At 35.1% G+C, this 16,428-nt stretch overlaps 1 protein-coding gene across 1 annotated transcript in view; it reads right to left on the minus strand.

Moving 5' to 3' along the window:
- ITGB3BP (integrin subunit beta 3 binding protein) overlaps positions 1–16,428 on the minus strand; it is a gene marked incomplete at both ends in the record, with an annotated part of 47,066 nt that overhangs the window by 19,105 nt on the left and 11,533 nt on the right. The window contains 2 exons of the mRNA XM_080691434.1: positions 1,475–1,541; positions 7,572–7,707. Of these exons, the coding sequence (XP_080547560.1) occupies positions 1,475–1,541; positions 7,572–7,707 (203 nt within the window). The remainder of the gene's footprint in view (positions 1–1,474; positions 1,542–7,571; positions 7,708–16,428) is intronic.

A 16,428-nucleotide genomic window follows, 5' to 3' on the forward strand; every position in this document is an offset into this window, starting at 1 on the left:
GAAGTATTTATTAGTTACAAATAGAAATGATTAATTATATAGTAGAGAAAACTAGTAAACATCACCTTAATCAAGCCATTAAAAGCTTCTCAAGAGTAGGACAAAATATCTCCTAATGTAATGCACTGGGAATGACACAACATGCTTCTTCTGTACTCTTTAAAAATAACACTGTTAAAGCTGGGCGTGGTGGCGCACGCTTGTAATCCCAGCATTCGGGAGGCTGAGACCTGGAGGATCGCGGTTCGCGGACAGCCTCAGCTACTTAGTGAGGCCCTCTGCAACTCAGTGAGACCCGGTTTCAAAATAAAGAATAAAAAATAGGGCAGGGGGTGTAGCCCGGAGGTCAAATGCCCCTGGGTTCCATCCCCAGACCCGCAAAAAAAAAAAAATAACACTGTTAGAGAAGGTAATGAAAGGCTAAAATATGGTTTCGGATTAAAGGGAACTTGAATTTCTTTTTATCTGAACTGACTGACTTTGAGAAGAGGAAACTAGTTACTGATATCAGATATTTGATGAACAAAGTTCTCATAATAAAATGGCATTGCTATCAGTGGCCATCAGTATCCAACAGTTTTTCCTGAGACTGGTTAGCACTGGTTAATGCTTTATGCCTTACCATCTCAGGTGCGTTTCTGAATTTGTAAATGGTAGGACCAAACACCAAATCAACTGTGAATCCAAAGTACTGAAGCACCATGACCATTCTAGAAGTAGGTACCTTGCTTCCTCCCCCCACTATCTCACACAATATTTTCCAAATTGGAAAAAAAATAGATGGAAATATTGCCAAAAACAAAATGCAAAATGCTATGATCATTTAAAACTACTTATTTAATTTGGGATTAAAAAAAAAAGAAAAAGTAGTTTCCCAAAATAATAAAATAATTCTAAAGGAATAAAGAACTCATTACTTCTGGGGGTGATGTGCACACTAAAAAATGGCTCTTCTGCAAGGACTGAGTAATTTTATAAGGAATAAACAAAGTGCATCACTCTTACATTTAAAAATATCTTCACTTATACTTCAACTCACCAGTTCTAACACCGTCTTAGTTATCAATATATAGAAATGATGAGGATCTCTGGAAACAATATTTGGAGTAATTAATAAATTAAATAAATGTAGATGAATTCCTAAGTTATCCATAACAAAGATTCTAGCTCCTCCTGGCTATTTGAAAGCAAACTGCCATGGGAAAGAATGTTAAAATATCTGAGCTCCTTAAGTTGAGCATGGTGATCACGCTTGTAATCTCAGTACTTGGTAGGTTGACACAGGACTGCAGGTTCACGGCCAGCCTCAGCTACTTAGTGAGGCCCTCTGCAGCTTAGTGAAACCCTGTTTCAAAATAAAGAATAAAAAATAGGGGTGGGGGGTGTATCTTGGAGTTAGAATGCCCCTGGATTCAATTCTCAGTACTGCAAAAAAAAAAAAAAGTGTATATAACTTCAAAAACAATGAACTTACTCATCATCTTTTGTTGTAGATTCCTTTCTTTCAGTCAAACTGAGATGATTCAATTTTTTTCTTTTTCCTATAAATGTGAAATAAAAAAGAATAAAGTTAAGAATGTCAAATTTTAAATAGAATTTAGACTGCCAAATTTTAACTAGAAAATAAAAGGTAGACAAATGAAAGAAAGGTAGGAAAAGGAAAAGACTCTAGTTAGGTTTTTCATTTCCCATTCTCAACTTTTTATACATGATGACATACAGAAACAATAATCTTTTGAATAAAATTTCCATTCAGATACAATGTATTAAAGAGAACTAGAGTAATCCTTGAAAATATACTTAGGCTAAAATATAATGGCAAACTTTACAAGATAATAAATATAATCAAATATTTTCATTAACGATATATTAAGGCTTCCAATTTTTTTCATTATTACTATTTTTTTCACTCCAAGTTAAGAAGGGATTGTGATACCAACTCCTAGAAAAAAACAGTTAAGTTCCTAGTGACGGCACAGTAAAATAAATTTGACTTTGGTGGTAAAAGTACTGGACTACTATTTATTTAACACATATTTACAATCACAGTGTGATGTCTGTTAATTATGCATTGTGGAATGGGTAAATCAAGTTAACATATTTACTACATCATATACTAATCATTTTGTGGCGAGAACATTAAAAATCTCATTTATTAGCAATTTCTAAGTAAGATTCATTGTTACTAACTATAGTTACCATACTATACATAGATCTGAATTTATTCCTGTTTAACTGAAGTTTTTATCCTTTGACTAACATTTCCCCAATACCCCTCACCCCATTCCACTCTCAGCCTCTGGTCGCTTCCATTCTACTCTCTGCAATATAAACTTGAGTTCTTAAGATTCTACACGAGACCAATCACTATGCTTTTCTTGGTGCCTAGGTTATTTCACTTAACATAATGTCCTTCGGGTTCATCTATGTTGTCACAATTGGTGGAATTTCCCTCTTTTTAAAGGATGAGTAGTATTCCATCATGTATATGTTGGATCAATTTTCTTTAGCCATTCAACCACTGATGTACATTCAGATTGATTCCATATCTTGGCTATTATGAATAATGCTGTGAAATACAGGAATATAGGTAACCCTTTGACATACTCATTTTCATATCATTTGGATATATACCTAATAGTGAGATCGATAGGGCATACAGTAGTTTATATTAAAGTTTCTAAGGACCTAATTTCTAAGTACATACTGACTTATTAAACTTTTGGGAAGATCCTTATTAGCATTCCTAATCTGAAAATCTCAAATCTCCAATCTAAAACTTTTTGAGTACAGGCTTTTCAATTTAGGGTTTCTCAACCTGTAAAACCTAGGCAAATATTCCCAAATTAAAAACAAAGCAAAACTCTAAAGCAGCTCTGGTCCCAAGCATTTCAGAAAAGGGCTAGTCAACCGGTAGTGCATACTAATACATATCATTTATTAAAGTGTTTATTTTGGATAATAAGAAAATGGTTATATTCCATTTAAAATATATAGTTATCTGAGGTCATGGTTTATCTTAACTTCTACAAATTTCATACGTTGACAAAGGCAAAACTGAAGACATATCCCCTAAATTCTACCTGGGTTGAAATTGTAAATTTGATCCTACATTGCTGATAGAACATGATGTTTATACTTATTAGTGTCAAGCAAACATTTTGGGGATAGAACTCAAGGGCATTCTACCTCTGAGCTACATCCCCAGCCCTATTTTTTATTCTTTATTTTGAAACAGAGTTTTACTGAGTTGCAAAGGGCCTCACTAAGTACTAGCTGAGGCTGTCTGCGAACCACAATCCTCCTATCTCAGCCTCCCAAATGCTGGGATTATCAACAAATGTGCGCCACCACGCCAAGCTTTATTTCTTCATTTTCTGATGAAGTCTATTGGTGTTTCTGAGACATACTATTGGTATTGTGGAGACATTATCAGTCTGTCATTTCTTAGTAGATAGTATCTTTTCTCTGGTTGCCTTTAAAATGTTCTCTTTGTCTTTGGTGTTCTGCCATTTTATCATGGTATGACGAGGTATGGGTTAGTATTAATTTATTTTGTCTAGACTAAGCACCCTACTTTAATTTGGAAATTCCTATCTTTTCTTGATTAAGAAAAATTGGCAGTCCTTACATCTTAGAATACTGCCTCTGCGTTATTCTATTTCCTCCTTGTGGAACTCTTATTTGACAGATGTTGAAGCTTCTTATTCTGCTCATGACTCCTCCTTACTATTTTATCACATTTTCCATCACTTTATCTCTCTGTGCTATTATATTGCTATAGTGTAGATAATTTCTGCACATCTAATATCCAGTTAACAAGTACTCTATATGAGTATATAATTTTGTTATCTTTCTAATCTCATTTTTTTTTTTTTTGTGGTACTGGGGTTCCTGGAAACCCTTCTACCTCTGGGCTACACTCTCAGGCCTATTTTTATGCTTTTTTTTATTTGGAAAAAGGGTTTCTTAAGCCAGCGTGGCTGGCTTCGAACCTGGGTGATCCTCCTGTCTCCGCCTCCCAAGAGCAGGGATTACAAGCGTGCACCACCACACCCAGCTTGTAACCTGTATTTTTTTCTTTTTTCTTTGTGGTACTGGGGATGGAACCCAGAGGCATTATACCTTGGAGCTATATTCCCAGCCCTATTTTTTAGTCTTTTCATTTCTGAAACAGGGCCTGAGTTGCGAAGGGCAGAAATACAATAATTATATAAACATATAAAATGTAATAAGTAAGTGATATATACCTCCCATATCTAGCTCTTAAATGGAGAAATGGAAGTGTGAAACAAATCATTCCATTTTGGGCTGATGTAGAAGCAAAGTACAGGAAAGATAGAGAGACAGATTTTTCATTCTTTTATAATTATAAATGGATTATTTATTTATATTTTGGTACTGAGGGTTGAATCCAGGAGCATTCTACCTTCAAGCTACACCCCTGGACTTTTTTTTGTTTCTGGTGGTACTGGGGTTCTTGGAAACCCTTCTTCCTCTGGGCTACACTCCCAAACCTATTTTTATATTTTTATTTGGAAACAGGGTCTCTTAAGCCAGTGTGGCTGGCTTCGAACCTGCGTGATCCTCTTGTCTCTGCCTCCCAAGCGCGGGATTACAAGCGTGCACCACCATGCCCAGCCCCCTAGACCTTTTTTTACTTTTATTTTAAAATAGGTTTCCCTAGGTTGATGAGCATAAGTTTTATTACTTGTTGAGGCTGAACTCAAACCTGCAATCCTCCTGTCTCAGCCTCCTAAGTACTGGAATTATAAATGTGCATCACCATGTCCAGATATAAATGGATTTAAAGGTAATATTAAGTCTTCTGTTCACATAGTACATGGTTCAAGTGTATATAGAATATATACCTTTTATACTATATATATGTATGTATGTGTATGTATATTATGTATATATATGTATATATACATATATTATATATATTATGTATGTGTGTGTGTACACACACACACACACACAATCAGAAGGAAGAGATTCCAAGTGGAGAAAACTTCCATGCACGATGAAGGTAGGTAGGAAGGTAGGAAGGGGCTCAGTATGCTGGACAAAGAGTAGGAAGAAAAGAGTGACTAAAATAGTGTAAACCTGGCAAGAATAGTAAAAAATGAAGCGGATGAGGTGGTCAGGTATTTGATGGATGTATGGACTGAAAACCCATAATAAAGGTTTTATTGTAAGTACAGTGGGAAGTAAGAAGAAACCACACTGTACTTGTTATTTAAATTTTACATCATCAGCCTCAGCTGCTTAGTGAGGCTCTTTGCAACTCAGTGAGACCCTGTTTCAAAATAAAGAATAAAAAACAGGGCAGGTGGTATAGCTCGGAGGTAGAATGCCCCTGAGTTCCATCCCCAGTACCACAATAAATGAATAAATAAATAAATAAACATCATTTATTTTAACATTTCACTGAATAACATTTGAAATTAAATGGAATTGAATAACACTTGAAAAGAGGAATTGCTAATAGAGGTTAAGGCTTCATTTAGAACTTAAGTGATCTCATAAGTCACATTTTCTTATTTATTTGGAATTTAAGTTACCAGATAAGAATTTTCTCATTTTTTAAAATACGTAGAAGATGAAGTTTTAGTATGAGCAATGTAATGATTACAAATGATAAAATCTGATTCAGTATCCCAGATAACATTCTCCTGTTTTGATATTTGTATATGTAAGACGTGTGTGTGTGTGTGTGTGTGTGTGTGTGTGTGTATCTTATATAGAGAGAGCACATAAAACATGTATGTGCAGTTTACTGAATAACTAGAGTGAATCAGTATAACTATCATGTAGGTAAAAAAATGAATACTGCCAGCACCTCAAAACCACTGCTATCTGACTTTTTTGAAAAGAGCATACTTAGTACTATAATCTGTGATAATTACGTACTTAAATGTCAACTGAATCATGTGACTGATCTTTTTATGGGCAAAAGGAATGTTCCCTTAAGTCCATATTTAATTTCAATATGGAAATTAAGTATGTATGAACTTAAAATCTACTCACATTTTGGTATAGCGATGTGTAATCTCTAAGCCATTAATTTTTAATTAAAAAGATACATCAATTACATAAAAAACAGAACTATGGAAATGAAGGAAAATAATATACATTTTTCTAAATTTATGTGAAAGCAAAACTAACAGTAATAGCTTTAATATAAAAGCATTTGATTAAAGTAGTATAAAAGACATTTAAAAGTTTAATATCTTGCTGGGCTTGTTGGTGCATGCCTGTAATCCTATCTACTCAAGAGGCTGAGGCAGGAGGACTACAAGTTTGAGGGCCAGCCTGGGCAACTTAATGAGGTCCTGTCTCAAAATAAAAAAGAAAAAGGGCTGGGGATATAGTTCAGTAGTAAAGCACCCTGGATTCAACCCTCCCCCAGTCCCCACCCCATGCTAAAAAAAAAAATGTAAGATCTCATTATGTGTTTCATCAACAAATTAGATAAAATGAGATTTCTTTGTTTCTATGTAGATTTTAGTACATGCTTAGTACTTAATAAATGTTAAACAAAAAGATATGAATCAGGCTAATCAGCATGTCTAAAATATATTTTATTAAATTTGAACCTATTTATCCAGGGATGGTGGTACATTCTTGTAATCACAGTACTTAAGAGCCTGAGACAGGATGATTGCTGGTTCATAACCAGCCTCAGCAACTTAGTGAGACATTGTTTAAAAATAAAAAAATAAAATAGGGCTGGGGGTATAGCTCAGATGTAGAATGCCCCTTGGTTCCATCCAAGTACACCATACACACACACACACACACACACACACACACACACACACACACACACACATTGAACCTATTTAAGATCTTACGTTACAGAAACTGGAAACTGACAAGTTACTGATTCATGACCTTTCTAATATAAAAAAATCAAATATAAAAAACTGAGATTTGTGCTTTTCAATAAATATTTTAGAAATAAACTGCCAGACATTAGCAAATATGGTCAAATTTAAATTAGCAATATTTGAAGATAAGCACTTCATATTAAAATTAGGTTTATTTAGGAGAAATTCTAGAAGCTTATTGCAAATGCATTTGAAATAGTTATTAAAAAGAAGGAAATGACATATAACAAAGGCAAATTATATAAAAATACACTAAATGTGGATAAAATAAAACGGACAACATGGATAAAAATAACATTTAGAAGTATGGCTCTTAAACTGTAGTACAGCAGTACCTGAGTTATGTGCCCTTTAATTTATGCACATGATAGATGGCTTGTTAAGGGGCGTATCTGTAACCATTATAATTGATGGTAGCTGAAGGCAGTCAGACCATAATTTCAATTTAATGGATGGGATAGTAAGGGAACAAAGTCTGCAGTAGCATTTTAAAATAAGTACCTGGAAAGTTTACATTTATGTCCAACAAAATACCTACATTCTAGCCATTTCTATATTCTTTGAGAAAAAAGAAAAATCAGCTGCAGCAAGATCCATATATTGTTAAATAAAAATCTTGATTTAACCTATAACTAGAAAAATCTTATCATAAATGGAAAAGAATGTTCAACTAACCATTTGATGGTTCATTTCTGTGTTCTTGTTCTTTAAAGCTTGAGGGAGAAGAAAATGGACTCATTTGACAAGTTCCAGTTGTTGGAGAATAAGCTGTAATACTTTTCTTCTGTGTGATTTTTGAAGGATCAAATGACTAGAAATAAATAATGATTTTGGAACAGAAATATTTAGTAATGAACGTTTGAAAATACCTTTAAAAATTCAGCAAAATTCAAAATACCAGTCTTATTGCTCTTCCTTTTCAGATTTCAAATAAGCTCAATTATCACAAATGACATTCTTTCAAATTGTGAAGATATACCATGTTTCTACAATATTTAGGGCATCTCAATTTGATACTTATAAAATTTTAACATTAAAGCGTTATGACATCTGAGATGATACTCTCCAAGGCTTAGAGATGACAGATTCATGTAAGCACATCTCACTTTAATTTCAGCTGAACCTGAAGTATTAATTATGGGACAAGGCCAAGAAAACTCTCAGTGGTGCTACAAGGAAATCCTAGGAAAGATCAGCGCTGTCCTAAACCTCTTCAGTTTTCTGACACTGTCTTGCCTTAATAACCAAGATAATGTCTAAACAATTAAGTCAGGTATTTAAAGCCTTTGAGAATTTGGCCTAAGCAACAAAATCCCCATGATAGCTCCCTCCTCTGAGTTGTTCTAGGTGGTACATATCCCTCTTAATACAGGGAACATAGTTTGTTTACTTGTTACCTTCCTGTCTACCCCCATTAGAATTTACTTCTGAAAAGAAATACTTCTTTATCTTTGTTCCTTGGAGAAGTAACACTGTACCTGGAATGAATGACTTAAAAGGGACTTTCCAGTAAACTTGGCCACATCACTCTATTCAGAATCTACTCATTTATTAGTTCACTCTTCCAGTATCCATTGGTACCTATATAGTTTCAGTTACTAGGCTATGTACGTTTGGCTCTTAGATCATCTCTGATCTTGACTTGGGATGTTCTCTTTCTTATCTTCCCCAAGACCTAGTTTTTCTTTAGTTTAGGTCTCTTTTCACGATCCTCATTCTCCAAACATCCATTATCATACTATTACTTGCTTGCTCTCCTAAGTTCTCCTAAAACTTGCTTTCCATAATGTTTACTGATCATCCAGCATTGCTAACTAATGTGTGTGTGTGTGTGTGTGTGTGTGTGTGTGTGTGTGTGTGTGTGTGTGTTTGTTCTACCCTCAAGGAGCATCTACAAAAGCTAACCAAACAGGAATGAGGTCTAAAGTCAGTATGTATGTTAGAGAAATCCAGAAATGGGGGGGGGGGAATCAAAGTGGCCTGCAGTAATCTGTTACTAAGGAGTCCTGTGAAAGAGAAGGCCATGAATATAAAAGGCACAAAAAAACTTGAACTCTAGAGGTGAAAGAGACAGCATAGAATAAATATGGGAATAAAGAAAAAGGCGCAGAGGCTCATACGTTGCCAACAAAATAGAAGTAAACTTTAGCTTGGTAGATGACTTGGAGTGGTTACATAATTCCCTATAGTCCTTTATTTTTACAATACCCACAGCAAAAATAGTGGCTGTCACCTTTTTCAATAATCTTGGTGTTAGTTCCAGAATCTATAGTATCAAAATATTTTTATAGTTGATATTTAATGACAAGTAATTGTTTGGGGGAACAGAAGGCATTTCTTTTTTTATGTATCCAGAGTAGCCACAAATGTGACCAATATCTTTTTTAAAAATGTCAAACTTAATATCAAAGTTACAGCTCTAAAGCAATGTTTTTCATAGGGTGAAAAGGTTTTAAGTCTCTTTATCAGGTGGTTACTATAACCTTTCCATCTTGTGTTTTCACCTGTTTATATATATTCAGTCATAAACTATGACATTTATCCAATCCCTATTCTACTTTTCCAAGAATTTATTGCCCAGAACTATTTCACTGTGTATGTACAAGAAATGAAAGTCACTACCCTAATGTACATTTATATCGATGTTTTCCTATTTTCACCAACAAATTATTTTATCCAATTGCCAAATGTCTAAACATTGTAACTGTAGACAATACATTTCTTCTTGAGAACAGTTTTCAAGCTTTCAACACAGAAAAATAACTGTGTTCATGTGTACACACATAAAGATATTTTTCTTTATTTTTTATTTTATCTTACTTAAAAAATACTGTTTCCTTTTTATTTTTTTGGTCATCCGTGTTAGAAGGAAAAATATGTCTATCACTATTATACACAGAAATAAAATTAAAAATAGATCTTTCTCTATTCTCCTAGTAAATATTCTTTGATAAATAATACATTCTTGGTATATACAAAAACACAACCTTAATTTTTTAATTTTCTTTCCCTCAAGGTTTTACCAAGGTCCTGTAACAGTTAATCTTTTAAGATGCTTAAAAGTGACCCTAGAATCTATCTAAGAACTTCATTTTGCTATTGTCCAAACTTTAAAGGACTTGGTTACTCATCAGTTTCCCACAATAAGAATGAAGAATCCTAGGATTGTCTAGGCTACTCATCAAGAAGTCAGCATTCTTTTCACCCAGCAAGAATGTGTGCTACCTACCAGATCCTTTAGAAAAATGAAGAAAGCAAGAGAGGAATAGATTTGACTACAAAAAAGAAAGGATTCAGGACACAAACAAAATGCAAGAAATAGATGCCAGAACCACTTCTATAATAATTTACAATTGTGTCTAACATATACTAACTTCTCAGAGATATTTAATGCTACCACTAAACAGCAACAAGAACAAAGCCATGTTCTAAGATTAGGTGTATGATTAAGCCAATGCCACTGTACTTTTTGTAAAGCAGTTAAACCTTGTACATTAGCAAAACTAAAATTTGGGCATTGATTTTTCTGCCTAAAAAAAAAAAAATCAATGTTTCCTCTATCATTTCAAATACATATGACAGTCTCCTTCAATATCCTTCACAAATGGTAGCTTGCTTCATCACCTTGTTTAAAGTATATGCTAGCAAAATGTGCCTTCACTTTATTGACTTTTCACCTATTATAAACAGTCTAGAAAGTACTAACTAAGCATTCTTTCACAGGTGAGACATAGGATATAATGGATCTGCTATTATTATTATGAAGTACTAGCCTATGCTGTCACTAAAATATTTAAAACATGGGTACTATCAGTATTTAGATAACCAGAAACAAAAGGTAGCTAATGGAAGATAATTCTTAGTAACTTTATACTGGCTAATTAGGTTATTAATTGGTTAACATCCCACTTCAGATATAATTATTACATAATAGCATCAATTATGGAATTTTTGTTAGAAAACTCTATCCATATTAAACACTTTTCACATTTTGGGCCTTACACTCCTGAAAGAGTAATAGTAATAATATCAACTAACTTATCATCTGACACAATTACCATTCTTAATGGCTCTACAATTGTGAAGGTGTGTTGTTGTTTTTATGGTAGCTACAGAGAATAAAAGCACTTATATTGATCTTTTAAGGATAGCAGGAAAAGAATATGATGGATATATAAATCTGTGATAGTGGAAATGTTCTATTTCTTAATTGGGTATTTGATACACAGGTTATCCATTTATTAAAATTCATCAACTTGTATACTCAAGATCTATGAATTTAACGGTATGCAAATTTCATCTTTAAAAATTTTAATAAGGAAAATAAAACTGGCTAAAAGTTTATTCACTTTTTTGGTGCTCATTATTACACCAAAATTTTAAAATATTAAAATATTTGTTTGTTTATCTATACTGGAGATTGACCCTTAGTTGCTTTACCATTGAGCTACATCCCTAACCCTTTAAGTTTTTTTTTTATATTTTAGCCAGACATGGTGGTACACACCTGTATACCAGTACTTGGGAGGCTTAGACAGAATGATTGCAGTTCGAAACCAGCCTCAGCAATTAGCAAGACTCTCAGCAACTTAGTGAGAACCTGTTTAAAAATAAAAAAATAAAAAAGGACTGAGGTGTAACTCAGAGTTAGAATGTCACTGGTTCAATTCCCAGCCCCCCTCCATTTTTTTTTAAATTTTGATGCAGGGGTCTCACTAAATTGTTGAGGCTGGCCTAGAACTTACAATCGTCCTAGATCCTCCTGCCTCAGCCTCCTGAGTAACTGGAGTTAAAGACATGAGTTACCACACCTAGACTCAAGTGTTTAATGAAATATTTTCATGGTAGGCCAAGTGGGGTGGCGCATGCTAGTAATCCCAGCATTTGGGGTGGGGAGGCAAAGACCGGAGGATCACAGTTCACAGACAGCCTCAACTACTTAGCGAGGCCCTTCGCAACTCAGTGAGACCCTGTTTCAAAGAATAAGCCGGGCATGGTGGCGCACACTTGTAATCCCAGCATTCGGGAGGCTGAGACCTGGAGGATCGCGGTTTGCGGACAGCCTCAGCTACTTAGTGAGGCCCTCTGCAACTCAGTGAAACCCGGTTTCAAAATAAAGAATAAAAAAATAGGGCAGGAGGTGAAGCTTGGAGGTCAAATGTCCCTGGGTTCCATCCCCAGACCCACAAAAAAAATAAATAAATAAAAATAAAAAATAAACCTTGGGGTATAGCTCAGAGGTACAATGCCCCTTGTACAGATTTTGTTCAGCCTGATGAGTTCTTATAATTTTTCTTCCCTTATGGATATGACTTATTAAGTAAAGTCTTTTTTCCCAAATGAATTAACCTAATGTTTAAACATGTTTAATAATTTTAGATAACTGTTGAATAAGAACTAAAAATGCATTGGAAATAAGATTTTCAAAAAAGAAGATTCATGGAGTATTTAAACAATTACACTAAAGGAAAAACAGCTGGTATATGGAGAAAGCTCTAGACTTAAGCTCAGAAAGCCTGGGCTCATATAAGAGCATTGCTGCTTCCTAGCTATGCTATCATGGGCACAAATCATATGGACTTTAATTCTTCCCTTAACTAATTAATACGTTACCTCATTTAACTAGCATGGAGTGGATAAAGCAGGATGGGGGAGGTAAAGCACAACTGGATCCACAACATCACTCTCTTCTCTCTTGGTGGGGAAAGAGAGGAGGCCAAGGAATTCCAAACATGTTATTTCAAATACAAGTGAAGACATCTGTGGAAAATTCCTAAACCTGCATGCTTTATCTGAAGCTTCATTCCTATAACCTTGAGCTTTTTAATTGTTCTGGGTTGGGAAGTTATTTTCATTTTTAAAAATAATATTAATAAGCTGGGCGTGGTGGCGCACGCTTGTAATCCCAGCATTCAGAAGACTGAGACAGGAGGAACGCAGTTCAAGGACAGCCTCAGCTACTTAGTGGGGCCCTTTGCAACTCAGTGAGACCCTGTTTCAAAATAAAGAATAAAAGATAGGGCTTGGAGGTAGAATGTCCCTGGGTTCTATCCCCAGTACCAGAAAAAAGATATTAATAATACTTCCTATGCCAGAATGAAAAGAGTAAGCATGAAACCAGGCTGATTATTTGACCTGTAGGCCACTTCACTCTGTGAAGGGCCTCTCTCAGGTCATTGAGGGCCTTCCATGTCTCCTCATAACCCATTCTTGGGAGAGGGAGCAGGGGACTGTGCCAAGCAAGGGCTTGCTGATAGGCAAAGGTGTGGTTGGGACAGCTGCAGATCTGCAACTCCTGAGTTTACCTCCCACTCCATTCTGGGCTGCTAGGACTTTATTTATTTGCTCCTTTGAATAACTGCACATTGGTTCTCACTTTCCTGAGGAGGCCAAGTGTACTATATGTATGTAAGTGATGTATTTTGTGCATTGTAATTTTTCTGAAAGTAAATATTTATAAATTTAAGGTCTTCATTCTTGTAGTATGTTCATAGGTACACAAACAATTCCAGATATGATTTGGCAGCATCTCCAGGTCTGCACAGCAGGAATACTTGTTTTATCATCACAAAGAACAACTAGTTGGGGTACAAAACCTACTGAACTGCCTTTTCTATTGGCTTTTCTACTATAGTGTCATTGTGAAACTTCTCCAGCTTGATAATGCTTCATGGGAAACTTGGTTTTGATTGGTTAGGCCCAGGACTGGGTTTTCTTCTACTGGAAAATTGAAAATGAGAATCAATAGAAAGGTGATGCAGAGAGGGCAGGGCCAGGGCCAAGAGGAAGGCCTAAAGAGAAAGTCAAAACTAGATTAGGGTGTCTACACATAAAAGATTCCTGTTCCAAACCTCAAATCCTAGAATACAGACTTGCTTTCACACACAAGATCCATCTTTACTGAGATTAATCTAGGCTTATGATGCACAGTGATATATATGTGTATAAGAATCTGAGTTGGAAGTATAGATTTTCAGAAGGTTAATGCAAGGTAAAGGAAGTACCCAGTACAGCAAATCAAATAAACACATGCCAGTGAGAGCATGTTAGTCAGCATTCTGTTGCTATGATAATATGCCTGAGAGCAATAAACTTAAAAGAGGCAAAGGTTATTCTGGCTCATGTTTCAGAGGTTTCAGTCTATTGTTATGTGATTCCAATGTTTCTGGGCCTGTCATGAGGCAGAGAGTAAGGTGGAGTAAAGCTGTTCGCCTTATGACAGCTAGGAAGAGGAGGGAGAGATTTTATAACCTCCATAGCTATTAAGCTATGAATTCATCAATGGATTAGTCCATTGATGAGGTTAGAGACCTCACGAGCTTTTGGTGGACATTCCAGATCTAAACAACAGAGTCCCCAAACACCCCTTGTACTGTCCCAGAATGATTGTATGAAACAAAGACTAAAATTCTTAACCTTTTAAACTTCTGGGCTTATGGCTTCTAGAAAGGCTCATTATTGTGGGGTTTTGTTTTTGAGTATTATCTTGAGCCAGTGTCCTGCCTTGCTGCAGTAGTTGATTATAACATTAAAGAGAAAGGATTTCATTTATATATCACGAGATCACAATACAGGAACATATTGTGTTGAAAGAGTACACTGGGTGTTACATATCTGATCCTGGGTAGAAGATGAAGAAAGATAAATGCAAAGATGCATGAATTCAAGTCACCCAGGAACTTTTACACAGGTACAGCATATATGTATGTATGTCACGGTGGCCAAAGATTGATTGATTAATAGGAGATGGGCAAATGCGACTCTATGTTTAGTACTAGGAATCATTTGGTTTACGATTACTTCAGATTTCTTATTTTCATATTAGTGATATTCAACTTATACTAACTAACCTTGCAGACAAATGGGGTTAAAAGGAAATACTATAAATGATTCTATGCTAACAAACTTAAGAACCTTGATGAAATGGACAAATTCTCAGAATCACAACCTGCTGTGACTGAATTATGAAGAACTGGAAAATATAAATAGGTCAATAGCAATGTCGGGCGTGGTGGTACATGCTTGTAATCCCCGTGCTTGGGAGGTGGAGACAGGAGGATCGCACTGGTTCGTAGCTTGCCTCCCTGGCTTAAGAGACCTCATTTCCAAATAAAAATATAAAATAGGTCTGGGAGTGTAGCCCAGAGGTAGGAAGGGCTCCCAGGAACCCCAGTACCACCAAAAAAAAAATAAAATAAAATAAAAAAGAAAAGATCAATAGCAAACAAATAATTACCATTCAAAGGTAACTGAATGAAAGGTATAGGACTGGGCCAAATATAACAGTGTATTTCTCATACTGAATATTAGTTGTGGCACTGGCTACCTTGATACATCTTCATCTGAAGAACAAACAGGTAGGAGACTGCCATGATAACAACTGTGCTTCATGAAGAAAATGGATTCTGCATGGTCCTTCTTTTCTATTCAAATAATTGTTACCATCTCCTAAAGAGCAGCTCTGGGGCAGGAAAGAACTGTATTTCATTTCAAGCTGGACTCCTCATCTACCAAAATACCATTCTGACCACAGAAACAGATGCAGAATTACAGTCACAGCTGCATTCTGCACAGAACAAGTTGGATAATGGTAGTCTAAATTGCTAATTACATTGTTAATGATTTTTTTAGTGTCACTGCAGTATTCTGCCACCTTAGTATAAAAATTTTTTAAAATGCATCTAGGAAGTTTTTTAAATGCTAAATTTCTGTTTTGCTAAATACCAGTGAGCTTTCAAAGAGAAACTCCATATAAAGCCCATTTCTTCAAATGGCATTTGTGTATGGGATTTTGTCGGAGCCAATTTCTTGACTAGCTATTTGTTTTAATTTACTTTCTCACCAATTTACTTGCATTTAAGATTATCAAGGTCATAAGTATCTCAGTACTAGTGTTTATATCTAAATTCATAGTTGGTATAAAAATAAACTAACATATGTCATGACATACTGGCATTGCTATATTTACAAAAAGTAATAGCAACAGTATAATTTCATTTTTATTGTGATAGCATGGTAAAATTTATTACAATATAGTTCTTTGTTGTTTAATCTATGACAATAGCTGAGGGAGATAATTACATTTTTTATATGAAAATGTTGCTCATGGTTTTTTTTTTACTTTAGTAGATTATGGTATGCAGATTAGAATATTGCCATTATTCCTTATTATTTATTGTACATTTAAGTGGCAGACAATTTTTTCTACAAACTAATTTCTAGGAAATTATATTAGTTAGGTTTCAAAATGATTTGCTTAAGCTGGGCATGGTGGCACTCGCCTATAATCCCAGTACTTGGGATGTTGTTGAGACAGGAGGATTGCAGGTTCGAGGACAGCTTAGCAAGTAGTGAGACTTTAATCAACCTAATGGGACTCTGTTTCAAAATAAAAAATAAAATAAGGCTGGGGGTCTAGCTTAGAGGTAGAATGCCCCTGGGTTTAATCCCCAGTATCACAATAAATAAGTAGATAAAACAAACATCTCAAGCTGGCCATAAACGTCCACACATTAGATTTATAATAATATTT

Source organism: Muscardinus avellanarius, assembly GCF_963383645.1.
Source record: "Muscardinus avellanarius genome assembly, chromosome: 3".
NCBI lineage: Eukaryota > Metazoa > Chordata > Mammalia > Rodentia > Gliridae > Muscardinus > Muscardinus avellanarius.